This window comes from Bufo gargarizans, chromosome 8 (assembly GCF_014858855.1).
Source record: "Bufo gargarizans isolate SCDJY-AF-19 chromosome 8, ASM1485885v1, whole genome shotgun sequence".
NCBI classification, from domain to species: Eukaryota; Metazoa; Chordata; class Amphibia; order Anura; family Bufonidae; genus Bufo; species Bufo gargarizans.
The window spans coordinates 170,267,130-170,288,597 of NC_058087.1; the positions used below are offsets into that span (position 1 = coordinate 170,267,130).

The 21,468-nt window shown below is 44.8% G+C and overlaps 1 protein-coding gene across 1 annotated transcript in view; it reads right to left on the reverse strand.

Moving 5' to 3' along the window:
- LOC122944547 (squalene synthase-like) overlaps nt 1-21,468 on the reverse strand; it is a 111,809-nt gene that overhangs the window by 73,725 nt on the left and 16,616 nt on the right. Inside the window, exon 2 of the mRNA XM_044302947.1 lies at nt 21,119-21,216. Within this exon, the coding sequence (XP_044158882.1) occupies nt 21,119-21,216 (98 nt within the window). The remainder of the gene's footprint in view (nt 1-21,118; nt 21,217-21,468) is intronic.

The window sequence follows — 21,468 nt, forward strand, 5'->3', positions numbered from 1 at the left end:
TGGGGGGGCACACTGCCACCAATGTTTCTTATACTGGGGTGTTGGGGGGGGGCACACTGTGCCACCAATGTTTCTTATACTGGGGTGTTGGGGGGGGGCACACTGTGCCACCAATGTTTCTTATACTGGGGTGTTGGGGGGGCACACTGTGCCACCAATGTTTCTTATACTGGGGTGTTGGGGGGCACACTGTGCCACCAATGTTTCTTATACTGGGGTGTTGGAGGGGCACACTATGCCACCAATGTTTCTTTTTACTGGGGTGTTGGGGGGGGCACACTGTACAGGGAGTCTAAGAAAGAATCAAATGAGTCACAAGTCGGATCTTTAGTTCTTTTCACCTGAGACTCATTCGATTCTTTCTCCCTGTACTTGTCAGTGACTCAGAGCTGCTAGTGCTCGCCTTGCCTCAGCTCTGATTGGTTGGTGGGCGGGGAGGGGAGGGGCTGGCAGAAGCAGCCTCCACTCTAGGATCAGATTACACTCCTCCCAGCCCCTCCCCTCCCTGCTGCCAGCGGCTCTGTGTGCTGTGACTCACTGACTGAGACTGAGAAGAACATCGGCGGCGGCAGGGAACTATCAGCTCCTGTGCCCGTCGCTGTTCTACTGCAGAGCTGCCGCGGAGGGTCTAGTCGCAAATGGCGACAGGACTAAAAAGTCTTGTCGCCATTTGTAAATTCTTAGTCGCATTGGCGACCATTTTGGTCGCCATCTGGAGCCCTGCGTGGGTGGCAATACTAGTACCCGCTGAAGATGGTGGGTGAAAGAAGGAGCCCTTGGCATCAGATGTGTGGCATAAGGCGGGTGGCAGCATCATAATAGTAGCTGAGGCAGGTAGCCAGAAACCGGTCTCTTTTGTCAAAATGTTGGTGTGGCACCATGGATGATCTAGTCTGATGCATGAGCCATTGATGGGTGGAAATCCTGGCTGATCCACACCCGATTCATTTTGACAAAAGGTCAGTCTCTCCACATTTAGGGTGGACAGGCGAGTTCTCCTTAGGGTAACTATGGCCCCCGCCGCACTAAACACCTGCTCTGATGCCACACTACTGACAGGACAGCTTTTCCAGGGCAAACTCGACCAGTTGCGGCCACAAATCCAGTTCAGCTGTCCAGTAGATCTTCAATGACGGCTGGCAGGGTGCAATCCAAGCATGCCACCACCTGCTGGTTCAGGTTCTGCTCCATCTCTAGCTGCTGGTGAGTAGTTTTTTCACTAGGCGGGTGAAGAAAGCTGCTAGTCAGCCACTCTAGACTCAGGCTGCTGCCGATGGAGCTGGTACTGCTCCTCCCACCCCACCCCTCCCCAGCAGCAATGTCAGTGGAACGTGAGCGCAAAGAGCCCCCCCAGTTAGACCTGCGAGAGGATGGACGATGACGCAGATAGGCAACGGCCAAATGACTACATAGGATTTCTCTATAGTAGTTCAGTTTGTCCACCCTCTCAGCAGGTGTAAAAAAGGCCCCCCATTTTGGACCGTTAGCAAGGGTCCAACAAGGTGGAGAGCCAGAAGTCATCCCTCTGCCGAATAGTGACAATTCGACTGTTACTACGCAAGCAAATGAGCATGCATCGGGCCATTTGCGCAAGTGACTCGGAGGGACTCCCTGCCTCCATCTCCACTACATACTGCCACAGTGTGTCTGGGTACTCTGCCTTGTCTTCCTCATCCTGTAGCTCCTCCTCTCCTGTCACCTGTGTAGAAAAACCACCCATTTCGTTACACATTGCTTGTGCCCCAATGTCCTCCTCCTCCAGATCAGCCCCCGTAGGGCTCATGTGGCCCTGACATGTAGGTGCCACGTCTCCAGTCCAAAAACTTAATTATTTTAGAACCCTCAAGATAAAAAACACCCTAATTACCAAGGCGGATGAAATCAAATAAACAGGTAGAGATAAGGTCTACCACTGAGCATGTGACATCCACTGTGCAAGTAGCTTAGATAAAGGCAATACCTAAGGAGATAGTAGTGGCAGAAATGAGAGTCCTGGGGCAGTAATATTAGTGCAGGGGAGAAAGAGGAAAAACTCCCTGTATAAGCACTGACTGTGCCTCTGCCCAGGGACAATCCCTGATGGTGGGATTTCCCTGTCCCCGTACCTGCCCTGACCCTAAACAAAGAATTCCCCTCAAAGGAGGGTAGATAGAAAAGATAGTGACAGTATATCACTTAATAATTAGTTGATAATCACACCGACGCGTTTCCCCCTTACTGGGTTTCTCATGGGGTTGATCGTAGCTGAGCATATAAATCATATCAGTAACATACTTCATCCAGGGATAATAGCTGATAACATTCCATGAAAGAGAATACAAAATAGGCAGACCTTATGATAGAAGCTGAGTGCACCAAAAGGAGCCGATTAAATCACAGATTCCCCGCTGTAATAGAGAAGAAATGCCACCTACAAATATAAGACAGATAGAAATATATACGTCTACTATATAAATAATTATGCAAGATGGAGATATAAAATAGCAAAAGTTATAAACAAGTGATGTGCCCCCTTCAAGTGCAGACTGCCTCCTGCCAAGTAATCCGATGCGGCAGTGAGGCATGTTAGTGCTGTGGAAGTTTAAAAAGCGACAAACGTGCATGTCACACAGCGGAGATGACGGCCCTTCCGGTCTGTGGAGCGCACGCCGTATCTCCACTTCCAATCTCGTGGAACGCACACGTCACTTTTGGTTTCGTGTACCGCATGCGCTTAACTCCGCCGAGATACAAACAGGGAGGAGCGTTCTAGGAGGCTCAATTTGCTTAAATACCCTAGAGACACGCCCCGCATGCAGACCAATGTCGGACTAAACAAAAAGGAATAAAAGCTGGAGCGCTGGAGCTAGTAGAGGAGGAGCAACCTTAATTACTTAAAGGGGTCCTGCACTTTCATTTAACTGATCATCAGCTTCTGATCAGCGTTTCAGAAGGCAGCGGCCCTCCAGCAGCGCCGCGGCCTTCTCACTGTTTACCGCCGGCCCACTGACGTCACGACTAGTATCAACTAGCGTGGGCGGGGCTAAGCTCTGTTTACTTGAATAGAGCTTAGCCGCGCCCACGCTAGTTGATAATAGTCGTGACGTCAGTGGGCCGGCGGTAAACAGTGAGAAGGCAGTGGCACTGCTGGAGCGCTGCTGCCTTCTGAAACAGCTGATCGGCGGGGGTCCCGGGTGTCAGACCCCTGCCGATCAGAAGCTGAGGATAGATCAGTTAAATGAAAGTGCATAGTCTCCTTACATAAAAAAAAATAAAAAATAAAAAAAAATCATAATAGAACCGCATCTGGAAAGCACATACTACTGTTGTAGATCACCTGAACATGATACAGTCAGGTTGAAAAGAACACAAAAAAAAGATGCCTCAGATTGTTATCACCCGAATATAAATTCAAATGAAATGAATGCTTTTTACATTCATGACCAGTTAGGCCCATCAGCTACATACATAAGGAGGTTTTTCTTATCCCATAATTGGAGACCTAGTAAGAAGCAAACTCCAAAGGCCCCAGATTCAATAATGTACTAAATGAAACAGGTGAAAGTCGGCCTCTCATTAAGGCCAGAGGGTGACTGATCTACATCTACACTCACCTAAAGAATTATTAGGAACACCATACTAATACGGTGTTGGACCCCCTTTTGCCTTCAGAACTGCCTTAATTCTACGTGGCATTGATTCAACAAGGTGCTGATAGCATTCTTTAGAAATGTTGGTCCATATTGAGAGGATAGCATCTTGCAGTTGATGGAGATTTGAGGGATGCACATCCAGGGCACAAAGCTCCCGTTCCACCACATCCCAAAGATGCTCTATTGGGTTGAGATCTGGTGACTGTGGGGCCATTTTAGTACAGTGAACTAATTGTCATGTTCAAGAAACCAATTTGAAATGATTTGAGCTTTATGACATGGTGCATTATCCTGCTGGAAGTAGCCATCAGAGGATGGGTACATGGTGGTCATGAAGGCATGGACATGGTCAGAAACAATGCTCAGGTAGCCCGTGGCATTTAAACGATGGCCAATTGGCACGAATGGGCCTAAAGTGTGCCCAGAAAACATCCCCCACACCATTACACCACCACCACCAGCCTGCACAATGGTAACAAGGCATGATGGATACATGTTCTCATTCTGTTTGCGCCAAATTCGGACTCTACTATTTGAAGGTCTCAACAGAAATCGAGACTCATCAGACCAGGCAACATTTTTCCAGTCTTCAACAGTCCAATTTTGGTGAGCTTGTGCAAATTGTAGCCTCTTTTTCCTATTTGTAGTGGAGATGAGTGGTACCCATTGGGGTCTTCTGCTGTTGTAGCCCACCTTTCTTTCCCATTCTGACATTCAGTTTGGAGTTCAGGAGATTGTCTTGACCAGGACCACAACCCTACATGCATTGAAGCAACTGCCATGTGATTGGTTCACTAGATAATCGCATTAATGAGAAATAGAACAGGTGTTCCTAATAATTCTTTAGGTGAGTGTATATATCCACCCGGCCTCTCTGGAGAATTTTATTGTCCCAATCTCCCTTCCTGGGGGAGAGGGGGACAAGCTCCAGAGCTGAGAATTTTAGAACTTAGGGGTTCCCTCCACAATGAAGTCTTTCCTAGCACTGTCCCTAGCGCCTACTGACATCTCTCCCTGCACCAAGTACACTGGTAAATGGCAGAATTTAAGATGGCTGATGCTATTAATAGGGCTGTGACATCACAGGGCTGGCTGGCTGCTGATTGGCTGCATGCATGGCATTATGTGTGATCCCGCCTTCCCAGAGTTCCTTTCTCTATGTCCTCACACGTGCAGCAGCCATTTTAGGAAAAAATTTAAGATTACACTTACCGGTAATCACTTTTCCATAAGCCCATGACAGCACCCTTGAGAGACCGCCTCCATCCAGGACAGGAAACAGGAACTTTCGTGGAGAGCTCATAAGGAGGAGCATGGCCCCAAGACCACCAGTTAATCGCAAGAACTTGTCCTAGACCACACTCTTACACACATTTTTATTTTTATTTTTTTCCTCTGTATATATGTTTTTTTTTTTTTTTTTAATTAGTATTCATTCTATATAGGGTGGGAATAAACCCGGGTGCTGTCATGGGCTTATGGAAAAGTGATTACCGGTAAGTGTAATCTTAAATTTCCCTTACGCCCATGACAGCACCCTTGAGAGACGACTAGAATAGAAATCCCTTTATTTTTTAGGGTGGGACTACTGCCGGGAGGACTTTCCTACCGAAGGCTAGTTGTTCTCTAGTGCCTAGGTCTAATCTGTAGTGACGAAAGAAGGTGCCGGGCGACTGCCATGTGGCTGCTCTACAAATCTGTTCTAAGGTAGCGTCGGCCCTTTCTGCCCAAGTGGTGGAAACTGATCTTGTGGAATGAGCACCAAAACCCCCCGGGGGAGCCTTTCCAGCTGAAGAATAGGCTAAATTAATGGCTCTCACGATCCATCTGGAAAGGGTTTTAGTAGAGGCTGGGAGACCCTTATTTTTCCCACTAAATTGAATGAAAAGTTTTGAGGTTTTCCTCCACTGACTAGTGACCTCTAGATAATGGGATAGGCATCTTTTTACATCTAAACAATGCAGTTTTTCCTCTTTTTCATTTCTCGGATTTTGACACAGGGAAGGAAGGATAATGTCCTGTGTTCTATGAAACATAGAAACCACTTTCGGTAAGAAGGAAGGGTCTGGTTTAATGAGTACCCCATCATCTAGGATGTTAGTGTAAGGTGGCGAAGTAGAAAAGGCCGAAATCTCACCAACCCTCCTTGCTGAGGTAATTGCCACAAGAAACGCTGTTTTGAAGGACAATATTTTTATGGGTAACTGTTTAAGTGGCTCAAAGGGAGGCTCCGTGAGGCTAGTGAGGACCAAGTTGAGGTCCCAGGGGGGAACTGAAGGTCCAGATATAGGTCTAAGCCTGCTGATGGCTTTAAAAAAAATCTTCAGACCCACTTTCTAGGATTTCCCCCTCAAGAGCCATGCTGTTAAGTGTAACTGCCTCACACTCGGATGGTTGACTGGTCCTTGGGACAGAAGGTCTTGCCTCTCCGGGAGAATCCAAGGGTCTGTCAAGGATAGCTTCCTCAACCAGATGAACCAGGTTCTTCTGGGCCAGAATGGAGCAATTAAGATCACTGTCGTTCTTTCTTGTCTCAACTTCTGTAAGAATCTTGGAAGAAGTCTTAACGGAGGAAGGGCGTAGAGGAGCTGGTTCGGCCAGTGAAGGGAGAAGGCATCTATCCCTGTTGGTGAATCTCTCGCGCTGAGGGAAAATAAAAGATGACACTTTCTGTTTTCTCTGGTAGCAAATAAGTCCAGATGAGGGCGACCCCAAAGTTGAATTATTTGATCGAAGACCATTTGATTCAGACACCATTCCCCCTGGTCTAGTGTATTTCTGCTTAAGAAATCTGCCACCTTGTTTTCTGTACCTTTTAGATGTACTGCCATAAGGGACAGAACAGAAGGAATTATAAGGGAAAAGATATCCGTTGTTAACTGCATAAGATTTTCTGATCTGGTTCCTCCTTGCTTGTTCAAATAGGAGACAACTGTGGCGTTGTCCGAAAAAACTTTTATAGCCTTTCCCTGAAGTAAAGGAAGAAACTCTTTTAAGGCGAGAAAAAACGCTCTCAGTTCCCTCATGTTTTGGGAGTCTAGACTCTGCTCTCTTTCCCAAACACCTTGTCTTAAGTACCCTTGGCAACAGGCCCCCCCAACCGGAAGGACTTGCGTCGGTGGTAAGGGTAACAAAATTTTGTTGGATCCAAGGGAGCCCCTGGGACAGGTTTACAGGATTCAGCCACCAGTGAAGAGACTGGATCACTTGGGGGGTGAGTGTGAGGGGGTGTATCTAATGGGCGGAGGGTACCCTGCCATTCCTTCAGAATTTGCCACTGTAGGGGTCTGGAGTGAAGATGGCTCCAACTGACCGCTGGTATAGTGGAAGTCATTCTGCCCAAGACCGCCATTGCTTGTCTGATAGTAGGGTTTTTTGTAGATATCAGGGACTGAACCTGTTGTATTAATCTCTGAATCTTGTCTTGGGGTAGGATACAGAGTAGTTTCGTTGAGTCCAGCATCATTCCCAGAAAGACACGAACTTGGGAAGGTATTAGATGTGATTTTTCCCCATTTATTTGCCAGCCGAGGTCTTCTAGGATCTGCACTACTTTTTTGAGGTGTACTTCGAGAAGGGATTCTGACTCTGCTACCACCAGGAGATCGTCTAGGTAAGGAATCACTAGAATGTCTCTTTCCCTTATATGAGCCATGACTTTCGTGAAAAGTCTGGGAGCTTGAGAAATCCCAAAGGGAAGGGCTGTACAGGTCCTTCTCAAAAAATTAGCATATTGTGATAAAGTTCATTATTTTCTGTAATGTACTGATAAACATTAGACTTTCATATATTTTAGATTCATTACACACCAACTGAAGTAGTTCAAGCCTTTTATTGTTTTAATATTGATGATTTTGGCATACAGCTCATGAAAACCCCAAATTCCTATCTAAAAAAATTAGCATATCATGAAAAGGTTCTCTAAACGAGCTATTAACCTAATCATCTGAATCAACTAATTAACTCTAAACACCTGCAAAAGATCCCTGAGGCTTTTAAAAACTCCCAGCCTGGTTCATTACTCAAAACCGCAATCCTGGGTAAGACTGCCGACCTGACTGCTGTCCAGAAGGCCATCATTGACACCCTCAAGCAAGCGGGTAAGACACAGAAAGAAATTTCTGAACGAATAGGCTGTTTCCAGAGTGCTGTATCAAGGCACCTCAATGGGAAGTCTGTGGGAAGGAAAAAGTGTGGCAGAAAACACTGCACAACGAGAAGAGGTGACCGGACCTTGAGGAAGATTGTGGAGAAGGACCGATTCCAGACCTTGGGGGACCTGCGGAAGCAGTGGACTGAGTCTGGAGTAGAAACATCCAGAGCCACCGTGTACAGGCGTGTGCAGGAAATGGGCTACAGGTGCAGCATTCCCCAGAAACAGCGGCAGAAGCGCCTGACCTGGGCTACAGAGAAGCAGCACTGGCCTGTTGCTCAGTGGTCCAAAGTACTTTATTTCGGATGAAAGCAAATTTTGCATGTCATTCGGAAATCAAGGTGCCAGAGTCTGGAGGAAGACTGGGGAGAGGGAAATGCCAAAATGCCTGAAGTCCAGTGTCAAGTACCCACAGTCAGTGATGGTCTGGGGTGCCATGTCAGCTGCTGGTGTTGGTCCACTGTGTTTTATCAAGGGCAGGGTCAATGCAGCTAGCTATCAGGAGATTTTGGAGCACTTCATGCTTCCATCTGCTGAAAAGCTTTATGGAGATGAAGATTTACTTTTTTCAGCACGACCTGGCACCTGCTCACAGTGCCAAAACCACTGGTAAATGGTTTACTGACCATGGTATTACTGTGCTCAATTGGCCTGCCAACTCTCCTGACCTGAACCCCATAGAGAATCTGTGGGATATTGGGAAGAGAAAGTTGAGAGACGCAAAACCCAACACTCTGGATGAGCTTAAGGCCGCTATCGAAGCATCCTGGGCCTCCATAACACCTCAGCAGTGCCACAGGCTGATTTCCTCCATGCCACGCCGCATTGAAGCAGTCATTTCTGCAGAAGGATTCCCGACCAAGTATTGAGTGCATAACTGAACATAATTATTTGAAGGTTGACTTTTTTTGTATTAAAAACACTTTTCTTTTATTGGTCGGATGAAATATGCTAATTATTTGAGATAGAAAATTTGGGTTTTCATGAGCGGTATGCCCAAATTAATCAATATTAAAACAATAAAAGGCTTGAACTACTTCAGTTGGTGTGTAATGAATCTAAAATATATGAAAGTCTAATGTTTATCAGTACATTACAGAAAATAATGAACTTTATCACAATATGCTAATTTTTTTAGAAGTACCTGTATATTGTAGGTGCTGAATGTGACCTCCTATTGAAACAGCGACTGTGAGGAATTTTTGACAGTCTAGCCGAATAGGGATGTGATAGTACGCATCTCTTATATATATATCGTAGCCATGAAACAGCCCCTGAAAAGATGTTTTAAAACTGATTGGATCGACTCCATTCTGAATTTTTTGTAAGAGATTTAAATCTTTTAGATTTATGATAGTTCTGAATGTTCCATCCGGTTTGGGAACCAGAAAAAGGGAAGAGTAGAAACCCCTGCCTCTCTCCACCTCCGGCACCGGAATTAGAACATTTTTTCAAAGTAAGGATGCAATCTCCTGTTGTAAAGCTAGATTTTTTCCCGAGTTTCCTAGAAAATTTGTAATTTTGAATCTGTCCGGTGGGTGAGAGACAAACTCTAGACAAAACCCTTCCTTTATAACGCTTAAAATCCAGGGACTTGAGGAGATTTTTTCCCAAGCGTAAAAGGAAGAGAGAAAGTCTGCCACCCACGGGAGAGAAACAGTCATTGCTGTGATGGTTTAGAGGTTGAGGAGGATTGGGAACTGAAGAGGAAACCCTTGCTTTTCCTATTCTTGTTGTCTGCTCTGAAGTCTTTCCTCTGGCCCCTAAAAAAATCCTTCTTGTTTTTGCGAAAAAAACGTTGTTTTTTCGGGGGTCTGGAGACAGGGAATCCTTTTTTATTGTCTGAAGCTTTATCCAAAAGGTCGTCCAAGACGGACCCAAAAAGATAATAGCCCTGACAAGGAATTGCACAAAGCTTATTTTTTGATCCAGTGTCTCCCGACCATCCTTTTAGCCAAATAGCTCGTCTGGCTGAATTAGAAAGAGCAGCTGACCTAGCATTTAATTTTAAAGCATCTGCCGAGGCGTCAGAAATAAAGTCTACTGCTTTAAGTAGAGTGGGAAAAACGGCTAACAATTGATCTCTCTGGGTTTTATTCTGAATGTGAGATTCTAATTCTTCTAGCCATAATTTCAGAGACCTAGCAGTGGATGTGGCGGCAATATTTGGTTTGAACGCTTGCGCTGAGGTCTCCCAAACTTTTTTTTAGGTAAACCTCTGCTCGCTTATCCATAGGGTCTTTAAGAGTACCCAAGTCCTCAAACGGTTGGGCCGATTTTTTTGAGATTTTTGCAACAGGTGCATCCAACTTAGGAGGCCTGTCCCAATTTACTGAGTCTGCCTCATCAAAAAGGATACTTCCTTTTCACATTTTTTGGGCCAAAATTTTTTTTATCGGGTCTTTTCCATTCCTTCTGTATCAAAAATTTTGATATTCTCGTTTACGGGAAAAACTCTAGATTTTTTCTGCCCGAGGTCACCAAACATGATATCCTGAACGGATTTTGGGTCTTTGGATTCGTCTAGCTTCATGGTCGCACAAACTGCTTTTAGTAAAGCTTCCGTATCATCCGGGGGAAAAAGTGGCCTGCCCGTGGATTCTTCATCCTGGGACGAGTCTGGGCTATCTAGGATTTCTCCTGTATCACTATCTTCTAAAGGATCCGAGTCAGATTTATTAGCCGTGCCTGATCTGGTTCCAAGGGAGCTTGAGGCTACAGAGGGGAAGCTCTTTTTGAAATCTTTCAAGGAATCAGAGACCTCTGTCTTCACCATCTCCCTAATACTCTGCAGAAGGGATGGGGACTCCTCCTCCACTAGTTTCTCAATGCAATGTTGACATAGTTTTTTAGACCAAGAGGGGGCCAGTTTCTTTTTACAGACGGCACATTCCTTCCCTCTGGTTTTTGAAATTGCCTTTCTAGGGCCCTCTTTTATAGTCTAAAAGGCAAGAAAGAAAAGAGGGAAAGGAGATTTAGCCTGACTAAAGAAAAACAAGTGATGGGGAATGATCCCCCTTACCCCACCAGGAGTAGCGGTCTGCTCTCATGACCCTCCTGCTGATTGGCGCGTTGGGCACTCCTCCTCCATGCTGCTGTGGGATAGTGTGACTCCCAGGATCCAAAAATCCGGCTGGCTGGGCTGCTGCTGACCGTGCGCCTCCTGTGGGTCCAATTCCCTCGGTCGGGTCCTGCTGAAAACTATCTGCGGCCATAAGTAGGAAAAAGCACTTCCTACTTCCGGAACGCACGCTACATGCGTTCCAAATACCGGAAGTCTCGACGCCGAGAACCGTATCTCGCTTGGATCGCGAGATTTTGTCCCCCCCTGAGAAGCGTGGTGAGGAGGAGGCCCCGGCCCGCCTGAACACTGTCAGGAAGGACCGGCGTGCCGGACGCACCTCCCAGTGCGGCCAGGACTGCAGAGTAGCGGCAGCGCGGCGTAAGCCAGACCCCAGCAGCAAGCACCAGACTCCGGCCGGCGGCTCCTAGAGGAGACTAGGGGACTTACGCCGGAACAGGTAACCCCACTTCGAAATAATTCTCAGGGGCCCTGCAGCCTAACCTTCTTCTTTTCTCCACGAACCGTCTCTGTCTAGGACAGGAAACAGGAACTGGTGGTCTTGGGGCCATGCTCCTCCTTATGAGCTCTCCACGAAAGTTCCTGTTTCCTGTCCTGGATGGAGGCGGTCTCTCAAGGGTGCTGTCATGGGCGTAAGTGAAAACTTGATTTGTTACCACGAAGAGCGAGAAAATTCAAGCCGAAATGTAATGGTGCATGGTATTTAAGTATTTACGGTTGCTCCTCCTCTACTAGCTACAGCGCTCCATCTTTTATTCCTTTTTGTTTAGTCCGACATTGGTCTGCATGTGGGGCGTGTCTCTAGGGTATGTAAGCAACGGTGCGAATCAAATTTTTCCTGATAGTCAGAATGAATTCCACTTCGTCAGCTTTGATTCGCTCATAAGGCCTGGTTACGCTGCACTGGTTTATGTGACAAACATCCATGTAGAATGTGTGTTGTTTTTTTTGCTAAGGCTACTTTCACACTAGAGTTAATATTTTCCGGTATTGGGATCCATCATAGGGTCTCAATACCGAAAAAAAAAAAGCTTCTGTTTTGTCCCCATTATATATATATATATTTTACACATGCACTTTATGTGTACAAGTAATAGCACTTCTAAAGCAACAAAGCTGGGTTTTGGAGATCCTGTTTGCCAGCCTTGTGCCTCAGGATTATGGCCCATATATTAAAACTTTGAAGGAGAAGCTAGACCGGCCACACAGCCTAAATCTGAGGAACGGTTTTGGGCAGGAAAGCTATTCTTGCGGTCGGTCAAATGTGACTTCTATGGAGTTCAGGAACCCCTGCTTGGATCTGGGCGATTTCTGGATATGTAGTTCGCTCAGATCAGAGCTATCCAGGGATGTATAAGTTATGGGGATATGTGGGGCTTTGGGGTGTTTTCAGTTTTTTGGGGAAAATTTTTTGTTTTCGGCCTGTGAGTGATTAAAGGGACTCTGTCACCAGTTTCTAACCCCCACTTTTAAAAATATTGTTCTGTCCATGGAGCCCTTGTGATTACTAAGGTGTTGTTATAAGCTAAATCTGCTGGCTCGTTTTGATAAAAAAAACGTTTTATCTAACCGGTCAGTCATGTAGTTAAGGTGCCCAGGGGCGTTTCTCATGGTCTGAAGATGCCGCCCGCCGCCGCCGTTGGTGCCCAGCTCCTCCTCCGCTCTCGTCAGCACCGCCTGAAAAGCAAGAAATACGCCTCCGGCTCTCCGTCACTCCCCCCTCCTTCTTTTCTAAGATCCCGCGCGTGCGGCAGTTTTCGCGTTATCGGGAGGTTGAGCGAAGTGCTCGCGCATGCGCACTTAGCTCAATGAGGCTGAACCGAAAAGTCCGCACAGGCGCATCAGGCACAGGCCTGTGCGCACGCGCGGGATCTTAGAAAAGAAGGAGGGGGAGTGAGGGAGAGCCGGAGGCGTATTTCTTGATTTTCAGGCGGCGCTGACGAGAGCGGAGGAGGAGCTGGGCACCAACGGCGGCGGCGGCGGGCGGCATCTTCAGACCATGAGAAACGCCCTGGGCACCTTAACTACATGACTGACAGGTTAGATAAAACGGTTTTTTTATCAAAACGAGCCAGCAGATTTAGCTTATAACAACACCTTAGTAATCACAAGGGCTCCATGGACAGAACAATATTTTTAAAAGTGGGGGTTAGAAACTGGTGACAGAGTCCCTTTAAGTTAGCCCATTGTGTTTGGTAATTGTATCACAGGCAGGGGGGGGGAGTTGTGTACAATTGCTAGGAATGTTTCCATACTTTAAATGCATGTGATTGGCTAATGTAAAAACTGTCTCAGTCTTCCACAAGGTCCCCAGTAGAGTGCCACTTGCTGGAAGACCTGCATAAAAGGCTGACAAGAAGCCCCATTGAAGAGTTCCCATTTTACCCTCAAAATAGAGCCTAGTCTCATGAGTGTGAGGAAAAGGCTGCATCTACACTGGGGAATGCTATACGCTGTATACTCCCCTGGCTATAATCCCTGAGCTCTTAAGAGCATCACTCTCTGGAGAAAGAGGTTCACCCACTGGAACCTGGAAGCCTTGTTGTAGGTCCAGGGTGGGTAGAAGACGGCAAGATCCCAACCAAACTGCAGCGGCTCGGTGGGGTCGGCAGTGCTTACGGTGTCAAGTGGAGTGCTTGGAGCCCTCGGGAAGCACTAGGAGCATCCATCAACGGAGGTACCCAGTCGGGGTGCCAGGAGATCCGTTACAGTGCACTAATAGCAACATGTCTGGAGGAAATGCCATGTGGGCAGACTAGCAGCATTCTGGATAAATGGCATTGAAAAGGTTAAATTATCTACCAGAGGAGGTGATCTAAAGCGATTCCTATTGGATGTTAACCCTAAACACAGGTTTGAATGAGACATGAAGAAATTTTTTAGTTGATATTTTGTATTTCATTCATACTAAGAACACAGTACATGTTTGTATTGTCATGTATGGGGTTGGCCTTCCCTCCTCATTAGTCGATATCTGTGCCAATTGTGGGCACAATATGATGGGCTGGCTTACCCCATATACACTCACCTAAAGATTTATTAGGAACACCTGTTCTATTTCTCATTAATGCGATTATCTAGTCAACCAATCACATGGCAGTTGCTTCAATGCATGTAGGGTTGTGGTCCTGGTCAAGACAATCTCCTGAACTCCAAACTGAATGTCAGAATGGGAAAGAAAGGTGGGCTACAACAGCAGAAAACCCCACCGGGTACCACTCATCTCCACTACATATAGGAAAAAGAGGCTACAATTTGCACGAGCTCACCAAGATTGGACTGTGGAAGACTGGAAAAATCTTGCCTGGTCTGATGAGTCTCGATTTCTGTTGAGACATTCAAATTGTAGAGTCCGAATTTGGCGTAAACAGAATGAGAACATGTATCTATCATGCCTTGTTACCACTGTGCAGGCTGGTGGTGGAGTAATGATGTGGGGGATGTTTTCTGGGCACACTTTAGGCCCATTAGTGCCAATTGACCATCATTTAACTGCCACGGGCTACCTGAGCATTGTTTCTGACCATGTCCATCCCTTCATGACCACCATGTACCCATCCTCTGATGGCTACTTCCAGCAGGATAATGCACCATGTCACAAAGCTCGAATCATTTCAAATTGGTTTCTTGAACATGACAATAAGTTCACTGTACTAAAATGGCCCCCACAGTCACCAGATCTCAACCCAATAGAGCATCTTTGGGATGTGGTGGAACGGGAGCTTTGTGCCCCAAATGTGCATCCCTCAAATCTCCATCAACTGCAAGATGCTATCCTATCAATATGGGCCAACATTTCTAAAGAATGCTATCAGCACCTTGTTGAATCAATGCCACATAGAATTAAGGCAGTTCTGAAGGCAAAAGGGGGTCCAACACCATATTAGTATGGTGTTCCTAATAATTCTTTAGGTGAGTGTATAAGCAGGGTATGTGCGTTTTTTGTATGCGATTACAATAAAGGACTAATTTTTGTTCACAACACGCTGGATTCCTTCTCTACCTACAAATTGCAGAACAAATACCGACTGCTGTCAAAGTCGTCAACAGGGAGACTCTCGACTATCTGCTATAGGGCGTAGAGGGGTTTTGTGAAAATGTATACTGGTAATTGGCTCAACCAAAATCACAGAAAATGACCAGGTGCACACCCCGTGGTACCCCCAGTACCGAAATAGAAGGAGTGAGATTTAGATACAGTGGGGGGCACTCTATATCCGACTAATAATGGACAGCAAATAAAACTATTTATTCTAAATTGGATAATACTAGGAAATACGTAGATAAGAAATTGATAAAATGTACAGATATGTCTTCAAAAGACTAGCAGCATAAACACTTTAAAAATATAATCTTTACATATGATGGCAAGTGTAATTTACTTTCGGGTGCGAATCAGTCAATGCATTGCAAGAACGGATCCGTCTCTCCACTTGTCATGCGGATGGACGGATCCGTCTTGCAGTCTTTCACAGTTTTCCCGGTCTGCGCATGCGCAGACCGGAAGGACGGATCCGTCCTTCAGTTGTTTTGCAATGCAAGTCAATGGGACTTAATGCCGGATTCGGCGACTGATCAGGCATTTTGGAAGGACATAAAACCGCAGCATGCTGACAGTGACTGAGCGGAAGGCATACTGTTGCAAACTGAACGGATTTCTATCAATTCAGAATGCATTGGGATAGAAACATAGAATGTGTCGGCAGATAAGAACCATTTGGCCCATCTAGTCTGCCCAATATATCTGAATCCTATGAATAGTCCCTGGCCCTATCTTATATGAAGGATGGCCTTATGCCTATCCCATGCATGCTTAAACTCCTTCACTGTATTTGCAGCTACCACTTCTGCAGGAAGGCTATTCCATGCATCCACTACTCTCTCAGTAAAGTAATACTTCCTTATATTACTTTTAAACCTTTGCCCCTCTAATTTAAAACTGTCCTCTTGTGGTAGTTTTTCTTCTTTTAAATATGCTCTCCTCCTTTACCGAGTTGATTCCCTTTATGTATTTAAAAGTTTCTATCATATCCCCTCTGTCTCTTCTTTCTTCCAAGCTATACATATTAAGGTCTTTTAACCTTTCCTGGTAAGTTTTATCCTGCAATCCATGTACTAGTTTAGTAGCTCTTCTCTGAACTCTCTCTAGAGTATCTATATCCTTCTGGAGATATGGCCTCCAGTACTGCGCACAATACTCCAAGTGAGGTCTCACCAGTGTTCTGTACAGCGGCATAAGCACTTCACTCTTTCTACTGCTTATACCTCTCCCTATACACCCAAGCATTCTGCTGGCATTTCGTGCTGCTCTATGACATTGTCTGCCTACCTTTAAGTCTTCTGAAATAATTACTCCTAAATCCCTTTCCTCAGATACTGAGGTCAGGACTTTGTCAAATATTCTATATTCTGCCTTTGGGTTTTTACGCCCCAGGTGCATTATCTTGCACTTATCCACATTAAATTTCAGTTGCCAGAGTTCTGACCGTTCTTCTAGTTTTCCTAAATCCTTTTCCATTTGGCATTTCCCTCCAGGAACATCAACCCTGTTACATATCTTTGTGTCATCAGCAAAAAGACAAACCTTACCATCGAGGCCTTTTGCAATATCACTTATGAAGATATTAAACAAAATTGGTCCCAGTACAGATCCCTGTGGAATCCCACTGGTAACATGACCTTGTTTTGAATGTTCTCCATTGACTACAACCCTCTGTTGTCTGTCACTCAGCCACTGCCTAATCCACTCAACAATATGGGAGTCCATGCTCAATGACTGCAGTTTATTGATAAGTCTTCTATGTGGGACAGTGTCAAAAGCCTTACTAAAATCTAGATATGCGATGTCTACTGCACCTCCACCGTCTATTATTTTAGTCACCCAGTCAAAAAAATCTATAAGATTTGTTTGACATGATCTCCCTGAAGTAAACCCATGTTGTTTTTCATCTTGCAATCCATGGGATTTTAGATGTTCCACAATCCTATCCTTTAATAGGGTTTCCATTAATTTGCCTACTATTGATGTCAGACTCACTGGTCTATAGTTGCTCGATTCCTCCCTACTACCTTTCTTGTGAATGGGCACGACATTTGCCAATTTCCAATCTTCCGGGACGACTCCTGTTACTAATGATTGGTTAAATAAATCTGTTAACGGTTTTGCCAGCTCACCACTAAGCTCTTTTAATAATTTTGGGTGTATCTCATCAGGCCCCTGTGACTTATTTGTCTTCACTTTAGACAGCAAACTTAGAACATCTTCCTCTGTAAAGACACATGCATCAAACGATTTAATAGTCATCCTTTCTAGTGGAGGTCCTTCTCTTCTTTTCTTTTGTAAAAACTGAACAGAAGTATTCATTAAGGCAGTCGGCTAGCCCTTTATTCTCTTCTACATACCTTCCGTCCTTTGTTTTTAATTGAGTTATTCCTTGTTTTAATTTCCTTTTTTCATTTATATATCTGAAGAATGTCTTATCCCCTTTTTTCATAGACTGAGCTAGTTTTTCTTCTGCCTGAGCTTTAGAAGTTCTTATAACTTGCTTGGCCTCTTTCTGCCTAATCTTGTAGATTTCCTTATCTTCATTGCTCTGTTTTTTTTATAATTACAAAATGCTAGCTTTTTATTTTTAATGATTTGGGCCACTTCTGCTGAGTACCACAGTGGTCTCTTCCTTTTTTTGCTTTTACTGACAAGTCTAATGCAATTTTCTGTTGCCTTCAATAATGCACCTTTTAAGTAGTCCCATTTCTCCTGGACTCCATGTAATCCTGTTCCAGTCTGATAAGGACTCATTTATGACTAATTTCATTTTTGAAAAGTCAGTTTTTCTAAAATCTAAAACTTTTGTTTTTGTGTGGTGGGACTCTTTCACAGTTCTTATATTAAACCACACTGACTGGTGATCACTAGATCCCAAGGTTTCAGCCTACAATGACATCATATACCGAATCCCCATTTGTGAATATCAAATCCAAAATGGCCTCCCTCCGGGTTGGCTCCTCAACCATTTGTTGTAGGGATAACCCCAGTAGGGAATTTAGAATATCTGTACTCCTGGTAGAACTTGCTATTTTGGTTTTCCAGTTTATATCTGGAAGATTGAAATCTCCCATAATGATAACTTCTCCTTTCATTGTCATTTTAGCTATTTCTTCAACTAGTAGATCATCTAGTTCTTTAACTTGATCAGGTGGTCTATATATCACACCTACACGAGTTACTGCATGATTAGCAAACTGCAACGTAACCCAAACTGACTCTATGTTGGCCTCACCAACTTGTATTAGGTTAGATTTAATGCTATCTTTCACATACAGGGCCACTCCTCCTCCTTTCTTGCCTTCTCTGTCTCTTCTGTATAAAGAGTACCCTGGTATGGTTATGTCCCAGTCATTTCTTTCATTAAACCATGTCTCCGTAACAGCCACTAAATCTACATTCTCAGATGCCATTATTGACCCAAGTTCATTGATTTTTTTACCTAAACTGCGAGCATTTGTAGACAGGACTCTGAGCTTATCATTTCTTAACCTCTGTGCTTCTGACCTGTTCTGGCATTGTTTCGGGGGGCAATTGGACTCTTATTTTCACTCTTTTGCCCCCCCTTCCTAGTTTAAATACTCTTTCGCAAATTCTTGGAGTTGTTCACTAAGTACATTTGTTCCTTTGAGAGAAAGATGCAAACCATCTTTTTTGTACAGTTCCTTTCTATTCCAAGTAGAGCTATCATGAGAAACAAAGCCAAATCCTTGCTCTTGACACCATTTACCAAGCCATATGTTGAACTCCTTTATGCGCCTCTGCCTATCATTCTGAACATTATGCACAGGCAGAACTTCACAAAATGAAATGGTGGATGCAAAATCCTGTACGTCATTACCAAGTGTGATAAAAGATTTTTTCACCTCTGACACTTCATTGCAAGCCAGGTCATTTGTCCCTAGATGGACAAGAACATCCACGTCCCCTTCCTGCTTTGCTTGCTTAACAATATTAATAATACGTCTTCTATCTCTTCTAGCAGTAGCCCCAGGGAGACATCTCACAAAACCATTTTCTTTAAGCTCCACACTTCTTATGATTGAATCACCCAGCAACAGCTGCTTCCTTTGAGACTTCACTTTATCTTTTTTGTCCTTGGCTGCAGTCTTGCATACATTAGACATAGGAGTCGATGGTTTCTCACCCTCTGTGCCTGAGTCCATATCCATGTTGTCCTTACATTCTGAGAGTGCTGCAAATTAATTATGGAGAACCACCGACTGTGGGACATGTCTTCTATCCACCACTCTAAGTCTTCCAGAGCCTACAGTAACCCATCTGCCATTTCTGGGGGTCCTCTGTGGCAGTGGCATTGCAGCAGCCCTAGCTGGAGTTTGTTTAACAGATAATTTAAATATCTCAGATGTCAAAAATGCAATTTCCTGCTGCAGTAAGGAGAACTGTCTACAGATCTGACAGCATCCGAATCTCCAAAGAGTGGAACATGAAATAAATGCACAACAATTCCTGCACTGAACGAAGTCTGCCATTTTAAAGAGGAGAGGAAAAAATAAATAAAAAAAATTGTCAATTTAAATCAAACAAATCTTACCTTTTTTTTGTATTGTTTCAACCTTCCAGCCTACCTCCTGACTATCTCCTGCAAGATCTCTTCACTGTACTTAATGTAGTACTTGAAGGTAGAACTTGCAGCTAATGAAATATGCCTGATCAGTTCTTTTCTGGCATAGAGCCCTTTTAACAGAACTCTATAACGCAAGTGTGAAAGTACCCTTAGCACTATTCTGTCAGGGAATACGGAAAGATGGGGTTCTCTGCAGGAGAGGGCCTTTAATTTCTCCCAGGTGTCTAGCTGATGTTATAGCCATCAGGAACGCTGTTTTAAATGAAAGGTGTTTGATTGAAATGTCCGATATAGGGGGTAAATGGAGACTTTATTAATCCTCCTAAAGCCACGTTTAAATCCCATTGGGGAACTTTTGGAGTTAAGGATGGTCTCAATCTGGATGCGGCTCTTATGAATCTTTTTATCCATATATGATCGGTTAGGTTCATATCATAGAAGGTCCCCAAGGCGGAGATCTGGACTTTTAGTGTACTTGGTCTAGGACCAAGATCCAACCCCAGCCCGACAGACAGGATGAGACAATTAGGTCAAGGCCTTCCCCTTACTTCCTCTCAGGGTCAAGCGAGACCCCTTATTCCTTCCTAGTGTTTTTTTCCTGCAGACATATGCAGTAAAATGGTGCTATGCTGCTTTTTACTGGTTTAGTCAGAAAGTCACAGAAAAAAAGTTTGGGTTGTCTGCAAAAGTTCATAATGAACATTGGCTCGCTCATCTTGTTTGTTAAAAAAAAAAAAAAAAAAAAAAAGCCAGGTGTCCACACATATCTCTTAGGGACAGGTACATTTACGCTAGGTTCACACTTGAGCGTATTTGATACGCGCATTTTCACAGTGCGTTTTTTGCGATTGACCACACAGAGGTGTCCAATGAAAACAGAGGTGTTACGCGCGACAATATGCCCCAAAGAAGCTCCTGTACTTCTTTGGGCGTAAGGAGTTTTACAGCGCGTTCGTACGCGCTGTAAAACGCGCAGGTGAGAACCATGCCCATAGGGAAACATGGGTTTTCGCCTGTTGAGCGTTTTACAGCGCGTAGGAACGCGCTGTAAAACACTCAGGTGTGAACCAGCCCTCAGAAGCTGCAGTTGTTACCACCATGAAAATGCAGTAATTTAAAAACTACTCAATTTTGACACACTGTGGTAGTCAGACCACCACTGTTGCCTGCCACCACCAGACCACCCCTCCCCGTTACGGTGTTGAGTTAAGCTGTTCCGAGACGCAGAATATAAAAGCTTCAATGTCGGGATTCAGTCTTATCTTCAGGCAGATAAATGGAAACTGTTTAGCGCAGTAATGATTTCACTGCAGAAATATCAATCTCTTCACGTTATATGTGCAGGTGTTATTTATTTCAATTACTGCAACTTTTGTGAAAAATGCTACGAGGACAATTTATACTCGTCCAGAAAATATTTAGTGCAACCTCTGGGAATATCCCTTCAAAGGTGGACAATTCAGCAGGATTTACTACAGAATTCCAAGAACAGAAACAGTTTGTCATCTAACAATTCAGATTATTTGATAATGCCTGCCGGATTAAAGGAATTTGATTATAGTAACATTAATAAACACCCCCACCCCAATCAGTACAGAACAGCGGAGATCTCACCCACCGCAGCTCTCCGTCCAGGGCTTGGATGACGGCGGCGAAGCTCCTGCTGGTCTGGTTCAGGTACTTGTAGCAGGTCTGCAGGCTGTCGCTCATGGACTCCTGTCGGGGCAGAGTAACAGAGTGAAGTTTGCACATGGCCAGGTTTTGGGGTGTGAAGCACTTCTGCATGGTGCGGCCCTCCTTCAGCCCCCACTCCTGCAGCCTGCCGATAGAAGTGACTGCTGACCGCCAGGATTCTGCACAGGGCCAAAAGCAATCATCCATGGTGCCCAAGGACACGTATTCTGAGCTGGCACTGGAGAGAATGCAGAGTGCCCATGGAAAGTACATTGGAATAGACACAGGGCACAA